Below are 11,323 nucleotides of genomic sequence, written 5' to 3' on the forward strand. Positions count from 1 at the left end.
AGTGGGGCCCCGAGGGCCGCGGGGGCCACCGGCGCCGCGCATCGCCTGCGGGCCCCGCCGGGCGGCCTCTGCACCCGAGCCCCGGGGACACAGGGGAAGGAGAGGGAGAGACCCCAGGAGCAGAGAGATAACAGACGCGGGTGGGTGGGAAACAAGATAGAGCAAGGCACAGAAATGAGGGACGGAGATATGGAGAGCAAAGCAGAGACAGGACAGGGCGAGAGAGGAAGAGACACAGGGAAAGAGAGAGAGAGAGAGGCAGGTAGAGAGAGACAGACAAGGAGATGCACAGAGATAAGTGGAGAGACACAAGACGGGAGATAGAAGACCAGGTGCAGATTGCGAGATACACAGGTAGGAAGACAGAGGATGAGAAGTGTATTGTAGAGACACAAAGACAGAGATAGGTAGATGCAGAGAAGGGGACAGAGGAATAGGAAGACAGGGCAGGAACGGGGCCAACAGTGAGAAGGAAGGAAAGAGACTCACATGTGAGCCGAATAGGAGCAGGGAGACAGCAATGAGGGAGATGGGAGGAGAAACACAGATACAGGTAGAGAGGGAGCAGCTCAGAGAATGACAGACAGGGAGACAGAATGACGGCAATGGGAGAGGTTCAAGAGATAGACAAGGGAGAGAATGAAGGCCAGAGAGAGAGAGACAGGAGAGATGAGAGAGGGGAAAGTTGGAGGGGAAGAAATCCAGGATGAGAGGGACCCCACAGCCATCAGGAGACAGACACATACACACATGAGCCAGGGAAGCAGGCACAGAGAGCCGAGCGCAAAGCCAGGGAGAGGAAGCCAGAAATAGCGAGGCGAGGCAAAGATCGAGACCCCCACCAGGGAGGTGCCCAGCACAGACATGAAAGGAGGCCGGGCAGGCGAGTGGCGGGAGGGCCCAAAAATAAAAGGAGGAAAAGTGGGAAAGGGAAGGGGAAAAAAAAATTAGAAAAGGGTGGATAATATAAAGGGGTCAAGTGGAGAGGGGAGAGAAAGAAAGAAGAAATTAGTGGGGCATCCCAAGGGGAGAAAGTACCCCCATGACCATGCCCTTCAACTCCTCAACCCTAGTCACAACCTGTGACCCACTTTGTCCCCACATTCTACTCCCTTCCGCATTGTCAATGAAAGAAAGGGAGGGAGTTGAGGCCCACGCTGGCCTTGCAGGGTTGGGGGGCCACAGCTGCAGAGAGCTGAGGGGGGGGGTATCTCTGGCTCCCAGCCCAGAGCAATTTAGTAAATTAGAGGAAATATAGGGCCCCATGCTGAGAGCCCCCACCTCCCTCCAGCCCCCTGTTGAATACTGGCTGCCTGGGATAGGAGAAGCTGGGAGCCCAGACTTCCTGGTCTGAAGGAGGAGGGATCGGATTTGGGTGGTCTGCACTCCTGGGTTTGACGGAGGAGGGGCGAGGGTTCTTGAATCTGAGGGAAAGGGGGCCTGGGGACCTGGATCAACGGGTCTGAGGAAGAGCTGGCCTGGGGTCCTGGACTTGGTCCCATAAAGGGACTGTGGCGCCACTAGGGATTTCCTGAGGGGTGAGGGTCTAGACAGGGCAAGGTTCATTCTGGCTGTCAATCAGTCTCCTGTCCGGTTGCCATGGTAGCACAGGCCTGGGCCAATGACAGACACCCCTTCCCCGCCTCCAGGCCTCCTCTCTCGCCTCCTGGGCCACTGCCCTCCCCCTCCCCCTCTGGCAGCCCATCCCTCTCAAATCCTGGTTCCCCCCTCGCCCCTCCTCTCCACTCGCTACCCTTCCCTAAGCAGCTGGCTCAATCAGCGCTCAGAATAGCCCCCCTTCCGCCCCAAAATAACCCACAGCTGTGGCCTGGCCCCCGCGGGGTTAACACTCCCTCTCCCCGCCCGGCCCTTCCCGGTGGCTGCTCACCCCTCAGTCCCGCCTCAGCCCCTGGCGGACAGCCCCCCCCTCCCCCGTCTCCTGCCTGCCTCTGCCCTTGGGGACCCCAGTCCCTCCACTCCCCAGCACCCCCTTTCACAGGCGGGTATAAGCTCAGCAGAAATTCTCAGTTCCTTCATAGGGGCGTCAGAGCGCAGACCCCTGTGCCCTGTCCTGCCAGAGATTCAGTAAACTGGACCCCCCCACCTCTTTTTTTTCCTTCATACATGAACTTTGTCCTCTAACAACTCCCAGAAAACCCACGAATACCCACTTTCTCTTGGGCACATCAAGAGCCAGAAGTCCCAGGCCCTCAGTGCCTCCCTCGCCATTTAGAAATCTGGACCCCCCTCTACCCCTCCACCTTCAGCTCCGGAGTTCAGATCCTTGGCCCCTCCTCCCTCACACCCAGGGGTCCTGGACCCTTGGCCTCCTCCTCCCTTAGACTTGGGGTGTTGGACCCTCAGTCCTTTCCTTTCCCAAGGGTCCTGGCCTCTCAGTCTCATTCTCCCCTGGGTCTTTGGAGTCCTGGTTCCCCCTCTATCTCCGGGACTCAGAAATTGAGGCCCTAACACTGTCTTCCCTCACTCTCAGGAGTCTTGGCTTCTCAGCCCCCTCCTTCCTCAGACCCAGGAGCTCAGAACCCTGGTCCTTTCCCCCCTTAAGGACCTCTCTTGGTCTCCAGCCCCATCAGTTCCAACATCCGGGGTGCACCTCCCCACTCCAGCCTCCCTGGGCAGTCTCCCCACTCCAGCCTCCCTGGGCAGTCTCCCCACTAAGGTTCTGGACACAGCACAGCTCTCGGCCCCTAGCCGAGGAGGAGGGTGCCACAGATTCCTGGGGCGTCCCTGTCCTCACGGCTCCCCCCCATCTACCAGAGAAGACACCAGAGAGGCCACTTGGATCAACAGCCCGCCCCCCCTTGTGTCGTGCTGCAGGCAGCGTCCTGCTCCCCCTCCACAATCCTCTCCCCACCCTAGTCCTGGTGCTTGGAGCTGTTGGAAGGGTATTCCAGATCCGGGGGACAGGGGAGGTGGTTTGGGGTGAGGGGTGCCAGGGCCCTGGATGCCCTCAAGGTCCTTGGCGGGGTATTAATAGCAGACTCATAGGTCTGAGGAGGGAGGGGAACGCGAGAGACGGAGGGAGAAGGATTGGCCGGCAAGGGGGAGGAGGAGGGGGGACAGAGAGAAGGTGAGGTGGAGATATGGGGTGCCAGGTATGTGGGGCTGGGGTGAGGGAAGCAAGTGCTGTGGAAATGTAAGGGTTCACAAGGGTCTGGGGTGTGAAGACCCAGGAGAAAAGAGATCTGAGAAGGGGTGGAGGAATGTCCCCAAGATACAAATGCAGCCTGGGGGCAAAGACCCCCTGCCCCTTCCTTTCCTCCCTCCCTGTTACCCCGCGGCTCCTGGCCAACTTTCCCTGTCCTAGATTTTGGGGTTCACATCACCATCCCCACCCCAGCATTCCCATTCCGGCCTTACCTTTTCATGACCCTGTTCTGTGGGGGGGAATGCAGGGGGCCAGGACCGGAACCGGAGTCCAGCGACCCGAAGATTTGTCCAGAGGGCTCAGGGCGCCTCTGGGGGTGGGGGGGCCAGGCCCTGGGGCGGCGGCGGCGGTGGCAGCAGCGGCGGCGGTGGCGGCGGCGGCGGGGACCTCCTGCCCGGCTCCGTGTGTGTCTCTCTCTCCCTCTCTCTCTCTCCCTCCTCTTCCTTGCTCCTGTCCTGCCCTGTCTGTCCCCCAAGGTTGCGGCCACACAGGCTAGGCGAGGACGCGGTTACACATGTTGCTCTGGAAGTTGGGCCCCGGACATTGCGGAGGCTGTCGAGGGAGGGGGGGGGTTGTCCTCTTGCCGCCCCGACCCCGTGGGGATCCCCCCTCCGCCCACCTGGGGTGCCCCCCTGCACCGCCTTCAGCCCGGGCTCCTCCCCCTGTCCATGTGTCGGTCCCGCCTCTCCCCGACTCACTCGAACCCCCCTCTTTGTGCCCTGTGGGGCCCCCCCTCTCCTTCAGCGTCTGTGTCTGTCTGTCTGTCTGGGTCACCTCTGAAGCCGGTGAAGGCTGCTGTTGTGTGTGTTTGTGTAGGGAGCCTGCCTGGGCCACTGCCGTCCCCCTTCTTCACTCAGCCACCTCCAGACCACCTCCACCACCGCCACCCCCACCCCCCGGCGCCCCCACTCTCAAAACCAGCCAGCAACACAGACACACGCACACACACGCACAGCTCACTTCCCCGGGATTCCCCCTCGACACCCCCAGAGCCAGGCGGAGGAAGCCAAGCACACACACACACCCGGGGGGCTGGGGGGCTCCGATGGGGGCCGGGTCTCCACTGCCGTCCGGGGCTGATCGGACAGACAGGAGGACACCGGCAGCCGGGGACGCCCAGACGCCCGGCCGGACGCAGGCAGGCACAAAGCCCAGGTACACACCGCCCAGCGGGCTTGGGGGGCCGCGGCGGGGACTGGGGAGGGAGCCCCGCGACACCTTAGGCGGGCAGCTCGGGGCTGGTGGAGCGGGGTGGGGATCGGACAGACAGACAGACAGACAGACCCCTCCCGCCCTGGCCTCCGCAGCCCTGACACAGACACACCCCCCCCTCCGCCAGCCCAGCCCCAGACGCCCGGACGCAGAGCCTCACCGGGCAGATGGCAGACGCACGAAAGAACCCTGGGGGCCGGGTGGACCCACCCAGCCGGGCGCCCCCCGAGCCGGCGCCGTGGCCGCGGGGAGGCTGCGGGGGACCCGGCGGCCGAGCGGCGGGTGGCGGCGGCGGCGGCCGCGGCTGCTCGGAGCCGGAGCGGGAGGGACTCAACACACACACCCGCTCGGTTCCAGCACACACACACTCATCTCGGGGAGGCGATTAACATTCAGTCCCCGTCCGCCCTGCGGGGAGACCCACAGCACCCCCCCGCCCGGCCTCCCCGGGGACCCCTCCTCCTGCCGGCCGGGGAGTGGGGTGGGGAGAGGGGGCCGTCCCCACTGCCGCCCAGCCTGGGCCTCCTGCCTGGGACCGGGGAGTGAGGGGCGCCAAATTGAAAAACGGGGGAGGGGGGGAAAAGCAGGGACTCGGGACTTGCGGATACCAGTTTGGGACAGATGAGGGGGGTGCTGCCCTCAGCCCCCCGTCCCCGCTTTGAGGCTGGGGAACTGGTAGACTGTCTCCCCACTTAGTCTTTTGCCGTTCTAGGACCCAGTTTTTGCTTTCTGTTGCCCCCAAGGCCAGGCCTGCAAACTAGGTCTCCTTTTCGCCCCTTATCCTCACCTTTGGGACCCAGGGTCCAATGGCCAGATTTCCCCAGGGCCCCTCCTCCCTCCCACCAGGAGTCCAGGTCTCAGCTCCCTCCTCTCTCAGACCCAGGAGTCCCTGGCCCCCAGGCCCTCCCTCCTCCCTCAGACCCAGGTATATGTGTGGGGCAGCCTCTTCTCAAACTCAAGAGTTCTGTCTCCTCCCCCAGACCCCCAAGTCCTTTCTCTCTCAGACCTTGGAGTCCTGGTCCCTGATCTCAGCCTCCTTCCCAAGCAGGAGTCTGGGTCCATGGTTCCTTCCTCCTGCAGACCTAGAAATCCAAGCTTCTGTATCCTCCTGCCTCCCTCTCCAGGGCTCAGAGTTCAGGCCCCAGCTGCCCCAACACCCAGGAACCCAGGAATCCCCCCTAACTCCCCCAAGACTCAGTTTCTTCTTGAAAATGCAAGCAATCGGACCCCTAGCACCATCCCCTCTCAGGGACCCAAGCCAAGGACTCCTAGATGCCACCCTGAGCCACCCAGTGCCCCTAATCCTCTGAGGAAGCCAATATCTCTGCATCTCTTTTTATTCCTGAGGGACCCCAGCCCCCATCATGTGTGTACAAATGTCTAGAAGGACCCCTATGGACCACCATGTGACTACCCCTGATTGACAAAGTTCAGACCACAACCTGTACCCTCTGAGGGTCCCTCCTATCAGCTGGCCTGCTCCAATACTTCAAGTCCCAAATCGGGGTCCCTTTGCTTCCATAAACCCTCCAAGTACTAGGGTGAAGTGATACACTGAGGCCTGGACACCTGAGTGGAGGCTGGGGGGGAATTCACTGGAGCCATGCTGTGGGGGTTCAGGGAAGGAGACCAGGTCAGGCTTGCCCTTGAATTTGCTGAGTGGGACTCCGAGGACCTTCTTCCCACCTGAGGTTTAGGTGGGCAAGGGCAAGGGCTCACCTTTCTGAGGAAGCAGGCTTAGGACTGTACTGTGGGTCCCAGAGAGAGTAGTGGAGGGCTTTGGGGGACTTAGACCTCAGGGGCCAGGATGGTTGGATGACAGAGTGGTTAGAGTGGTGACTCTTAAGTCCTGAGTAAAGGGTTCTTGGAGGTTGAGGGGGTTGGGAGCCCAGACTCCTGAGTCTAAGGAAGGAGTAAGCTGGGATGTGGACTCCTGGGTCTGAGAGAGGAAGTTCTGGGCACCTGGACGTCTGGTCTTAGTAAGAAGGAGGCTGGGAGTCCAGATTCCTGGTCTGAGGGAGGAGGGGATGGGGGCCCAGATTTCTGAGTTGAAGGAAGTCAGGACACCTAGGTCTGAGGGTGAAAAGGCTGGGGGCTGGGGTTCCTGGGTCTGAAAGTAGAGGGACTGGGGGCTCAGGACTCCTAGGTCTGAGGGGTGAAGGGTGGGGAGCTCGGGATTCTGACTCCTGGGCTTGAGGGAGGGAAGGAGAGGAGACCAGGGGCTCAGATTGGACAGAGGAATGAGAGGCTTGGGGTCCTGATTATGGGAGCTGGTCTTTGAAGCTGGCAGTAGTGTCCTGGGGTCTTTGCCTACGATATTAAGACCGAGTCACTGTCACCGACAGAAGAGAGCAACAGGACAGCCCCCCTTACAAAGCACTGAGGGCAAGTTCTGAGCCATGGAGCTTCAAGTCTCAGTGACCTCACGGGTTTTTGTTTGTGAGGAGGCACTCTGACTCCTTTGCAAGCAAATAGGTGGTAGTGGTGGAAGGGGTGCTGGTTGGCGCAATGGTGCTGTTAACAGAAAGGTGAGCAGTTCGAACCCACCAGCGGCTCCGAGGGAAGAAAGGACTCGGCAATCAGCTTGCGTAAAGATGACAGCCTAGGAACACCCACCGGGCAGGTTCTACCGTCCTATGCGCCGGAATGGACCTGGCGGCACCCCGCAACAACAACAGGGGGCGCCCGAGAGCAGGCCCGCCCCGCGGGCGGAGCCTCCCGGCCCGGCTCCTCCCCGCCACCTCCCTCTCTCCAGCTCCGGCTCCGCCACCAGCGCAGGCTCGGCTCCCCAACCGGGTCCCTTCCTGGAGCTGAGCCACCGAGGGTCCCCTCTCCCGCCCGCCAAGCCCAACCGCCGGCCCGCACGCAGCCCCGGGGGGCCGCCCCCCCAGCCCAGCCAGCCTGTCCCCCCTCGAGCGCAGCCCCGCCGGCGCCCTCCCACCATGAATCTCTTCCGATTCCTGGGAGACCTCTCCCACCTCCTGGCCATCATCTTGCTGCTGCTCAAGATCTGGAAGTCCCGCTCGTGCGCCGGTGAGACCCTCCCACCGCGGCGAGAGGCCCCCCGAGGAGTCGGAGGGGGCGTATCGACAAGGGTTTGGGGGAGCTGCCCCTCCCCCCCACTGCCCGACTAGGGGGAATCCCCCCCTTTTCCAGCTCCGGGGTCACCAGGGGGTCAGCTCCCTTTTCCCAGTGGGGGGCCCCGGTCCCCAATCCCAGCCCGCTGGGCCCGATCCCGGGGTTCCGGGGTTGGGAGCAGGGAGCCGTGGCGGGCGGGGAGGTGGCTGGGAGTTGGTGACGTGGACGGTGGCGGCCGGGGAGGGAGCTGGAGGGAGGTGGCCCGTTTCGGGGAGCAGAGGGCAGGCCCCGATTTCTTTGGGCCCCCACCAGGGTGCTGGAAGGTGGGGAGCCCCCGAGAGGGGGGTGGATCGTGGACGACCGCGAGGCCTAGCAGGGGCCGGAGCCTCGGGCTGGAGTAGCTGCGGGGCCGGCCTGCCCCCTGGCTGTGGGACGTGGGAAAGGACCTTCTCAGGCGGCGGCCCGGGGCTGCTGCCAGCGGGGGGACAGCGGCGCCCCTCGACCTCGCTGGGTGGAGCCCACCCTCAGAATCCGATCCCAGTGCTCTTGTCCTTCTGGCCTGCAGGGATTTCGGGCAAGAGCCAGGTCCTCTTTGCCGTGGTGTTCACCGCCCGCTACCTGGACCTCTTCACCAACTACATCTCCCTGTACAACACGTGCATGAAGGTGAGGGCCCCTCCCACCGGGAGCAGGGGGTTCCGATTCCTGGGGGGTGGGGGGGGGCTGAGGGCTGACTTCCAGGCCCTAGTTGAAGTAGGCTGGACTCCAGGGTCTGAGAGTGGAGAGGACTGGGGGGCTGGACTGCTGGGTCTAGGGTGGGCCCTCCAACTCCTGGGTCTGCAGGAGGAGGGACTCGGGGACTGGACTCCTGCATCTGGGGTCTCTAGACTCTTAGGTCTGAGGAAGGAGGAGAGGGTGGGTGTCCTGGTTTTGAGGGAGGAGGAAGAGGAGGGGGCTGGAGTCCTGAGTCTCAGGGAACCCTCCACTCCTGGGTTTAAGGGAGAAAGGTCTAGAAGGTGCCTGCCTCCAGATTCCCCAGCCTGAAGGAGGAGGGCAGAGGGGCTGAAGTCATGGGTCTGGAGAAGCCCAGATTCTTGGGTCTGAGGGAGGAGGGGGCTGGACTACAAAGTTTGAGGGCAGAAGGGCTGGGGGGGCTGGACTCTTGGGACGGAGGAAGGAGGGGTGGTTTCCTGGGTCTGAAGTGGAGAGAAGGGTGGACTCCAGGGTCTCAGCAGTTCCAGGGTGGAATCTGCACTCTGAGCTGAGGTGTCCCCCGTGCCCCATCCAGGTGGTCTACATCGCCTGTTCCTTCACTACGGTCTGGATGATTTATAGCAAGTTCAAAGCCACTTACGACGGGAACCACGACACGTTCCGGGTGGAGTTTCTCGTCATCCCCACAGCCATCCTGGCATTCCTAGTCAACCATGACTTCACCCCCCTAGAGGTAGGTCACCCCACTGGGACCCCCTGTAATGGGGAGGGGGATGCGGCTGCAGGGAGCAGGCCCTCTCGACTTCCTTCTTTAGGGTTTGCTCAGAGCCCCGATTCTAGGCCATTCAGGCCCACCTGGGCCCTCAGTGAGGAGGCGTGGACATGGCCACCACCCTCTCCGGGCAGGACGCACCCCGAAGCATTTCTCCAGTGCTCACACATTACTCTTCATAGCAGCCCTATTGTATAAATGAGCAAAATGAGGCTTTGACAGTTTAAATGAGCCCTCCGTGGTCACCCCAGGATACCTGAATATGAACCCCAAACTTGCTCATTTTTGTTCCTGTCATAGTGGACTTGTTTCTTGATCTCTCTGTGCCTCATTTTCTCCATTTGCTAAGTCCGTTAGGATCGGTCCATTGTGTGGACGTGTGCAAGCGTGGACCCATTGCTATGGGGTCGATTCTGAGCCCTAGGACCCCATGTGTTACAGGGAAAGAGTTTTCTTGGCTTTCATTAAAAAATCGAAAGTCACGTTAATTCAGAGAATCTGCTGTCAGGGACCTTTCCAAATTGCTGAGGAGCAATGATGTCAGTTTGAAGACTAAGGTGTAACTGATTCAGGCCGTGGGCTTTTCAGTCACTTGCTATGCATCTGAGAGCTGGACAGTGAATAAGGATGACAGAAGAAGAGTTGATGCCTTTGAGCTGTGGTGTGGGAGAAGAGCGCTGAATGGCTCGTGGACCGCCAAGAGAACAGACAGCTGTGTTATGGAGACAGTGCGGCCAGAATGCTCCTTAGAGGAAAGGATGGCGAAACTTGTCACACGCTTTGGGTGTGTCGCTAGGTGAGGCTTTTCCTTGGAAAGGGACATCATGCTTGGGAAGGAGGAGGGTCCGCCAAAGAGAAGACCTTCAACAAGATGGAATGACAGTGCTAGGCCTTGAGCAGGTCAGAAATGAGGATGGCACAGGAGAAGACAGGGTTCCTGGGGTCACTATGAGTCATACTTGGGAACCTTAACAATATAACAACAACAATTTCCATGAAAGCAGATCCCCAAGCCTTCCTGGCACGCTACCTACCCTGGGTGGATTTGAACTGCCCGTGGGTAACTTGGAGGCTGAAAGCAATCTGTGTGAGAGGAATCGTGAATCCAAGGCAGCCTTCCCTCCCCAAGCCCAGGCCTCCTCTGAGGGAACTGGCCTGGGTGATTGAACTTCTCTCCATTTTCAAGAAAAGCCACAGTTGCGGCGTTCCTGGGTGAGATCCCACTGGCGGTTCTCACTGGGGTCAGATGTTGCTTGGCCACTGACCCCACATCTGCCGAAAGCACTGTGCACCTCCTGGAGGAGGTGGCTTTTGGCCCTCGGGTCGCCACAGTTGAATGAGGTCACCAGGTTGGAATGGGAACCTGGGGCCCGGCCCAGCTGCTGTGGAATTTACAGATAGAAACATTGTCACCCACGAGGGCACCCAGTGGTGGCAATGCCAAGCTCTTGATTTGCTCATTGTAATCAACCGTGCCGAGCAGAGTGGTTACGGGGGGCCACTGGGCCCATTTTACAGATGTGGAGACTGAGTCCAGGGGAAGCAGTAGGGCTTGCTCAGAGTGGAAGGAGGCTGGCACCTTGACTCCCCGCTTTCCCTGGTTCTGTCCTTCAGAGCGGGCAAGCCATTTGTGCAAAGTGTTGACACCGGCTGCCTACCTGGCCTTGCCAGTTTCTGGGGCCTGCGGTGCAGCTCAGAGGGGATTGGGACCTGGGCCCATTTTACAATCCATTGTCGATGGGTCCATTCTGACTTGGAACTATCCCACAGCGTCTCCAAAGCTGTGTTCGTTCTTTTTTTAAAATTTTTTTTTATTTTATTAGTTTTTTGTGTGTGTACTGTCAAATCACATCCGACTGGTACAGGAGGAGGGCCTTGCCCCTCCTTCTCCGGCAGAGCATCTGGTGGATTCGAACCGTGTTCCTCTGGGATTGCAGTGCAGCTTTTTGCCACTAGACCACCAGAGCTCCCTCAAAGCTATGTTCCTTAGGGAAGCTGCCTGCTTCGTTCTTATCCTCTTGGGTTCACATTACTGATTTAATGCTTCCATCTCTGCTCACCAAAGTGCCTCCCACCTCTTTCTAAAAGCCTGTACTCATCACTGGCACATCCAATTCTTTGATTATTATCTTTTTTTTTTTAATTGGGGAAGAGAAATAGCTTCTTGAGAAAGTCACATGTTACAAAAATATGTGTCATAAAATGTGACACATGCCCCCTTCCTCCCCATGCCCTGGTTCTGCTTCTCTGGGGGTCACCCCAAGGTGTATGTCTGTTTAAGGGGTGCATTTCTGGAAAGCCTCAGCTGACCTGTTGTTGTTGTTGTGCCGTCGAGTCGCTTGAGACTCATAGCGACCCTATGTACAACAGCCCTAAACTCC

General features: G+C 60.0%; 1 protein-coding gene across 1 annotated transcript in view; it reads left to right on the top strand.

Annotated features, from left to right (window-relative positions):
- Window positions 1-7,124: 7,124 nt before the first annotated feature.
- KDELR1 (KDEL (Lys-Asp-Glu-Leu) endoplasmic reticulum protein retention receptor 1) overlaps window positions 7,125-11,323 on the top strand; it is a 14,939-nt gene continuing 10,740 nt past the window's right edge. The window contains exons 1-3 of the mRNA XM_006897262.1: window positions 7,125-7,411; window positions 8,022-8,122; window positions 8,745-8,903. Of these exons, the coding sequence (XP_006897324.1) occupies window positions 7,321-7,411; window positions 8,022-8,122; window positions 8,745-8,903 (351 nt within the window). The 5' untranslated portion in view covers window positions 7,125-7,320. The remainder of the gene's footprint in view (window positions 7,412-8,021; window positions 8,123-8,744; window positions 8,904-11,323) is intronic.

The sequence above is a fragment of the Elephantulus edwardii genome, unplaced genomic scaffold, assembly GCF_000299155.1.
Source record: "Elephantulus edwardii isolate Elephantulus edwardi_28Jun2011 unplaced genomic scaffold, EleEdw1.0 scaffold00208, whole genome shotgun sequence".
Taxonomy (NCBI): domain Eukaryota; kingdom Metazoa; phylum Chordata; class Mammalia; order Macroscelidea; family Macroscelididae; genus Elephantulus; species Elephantulus edwardii.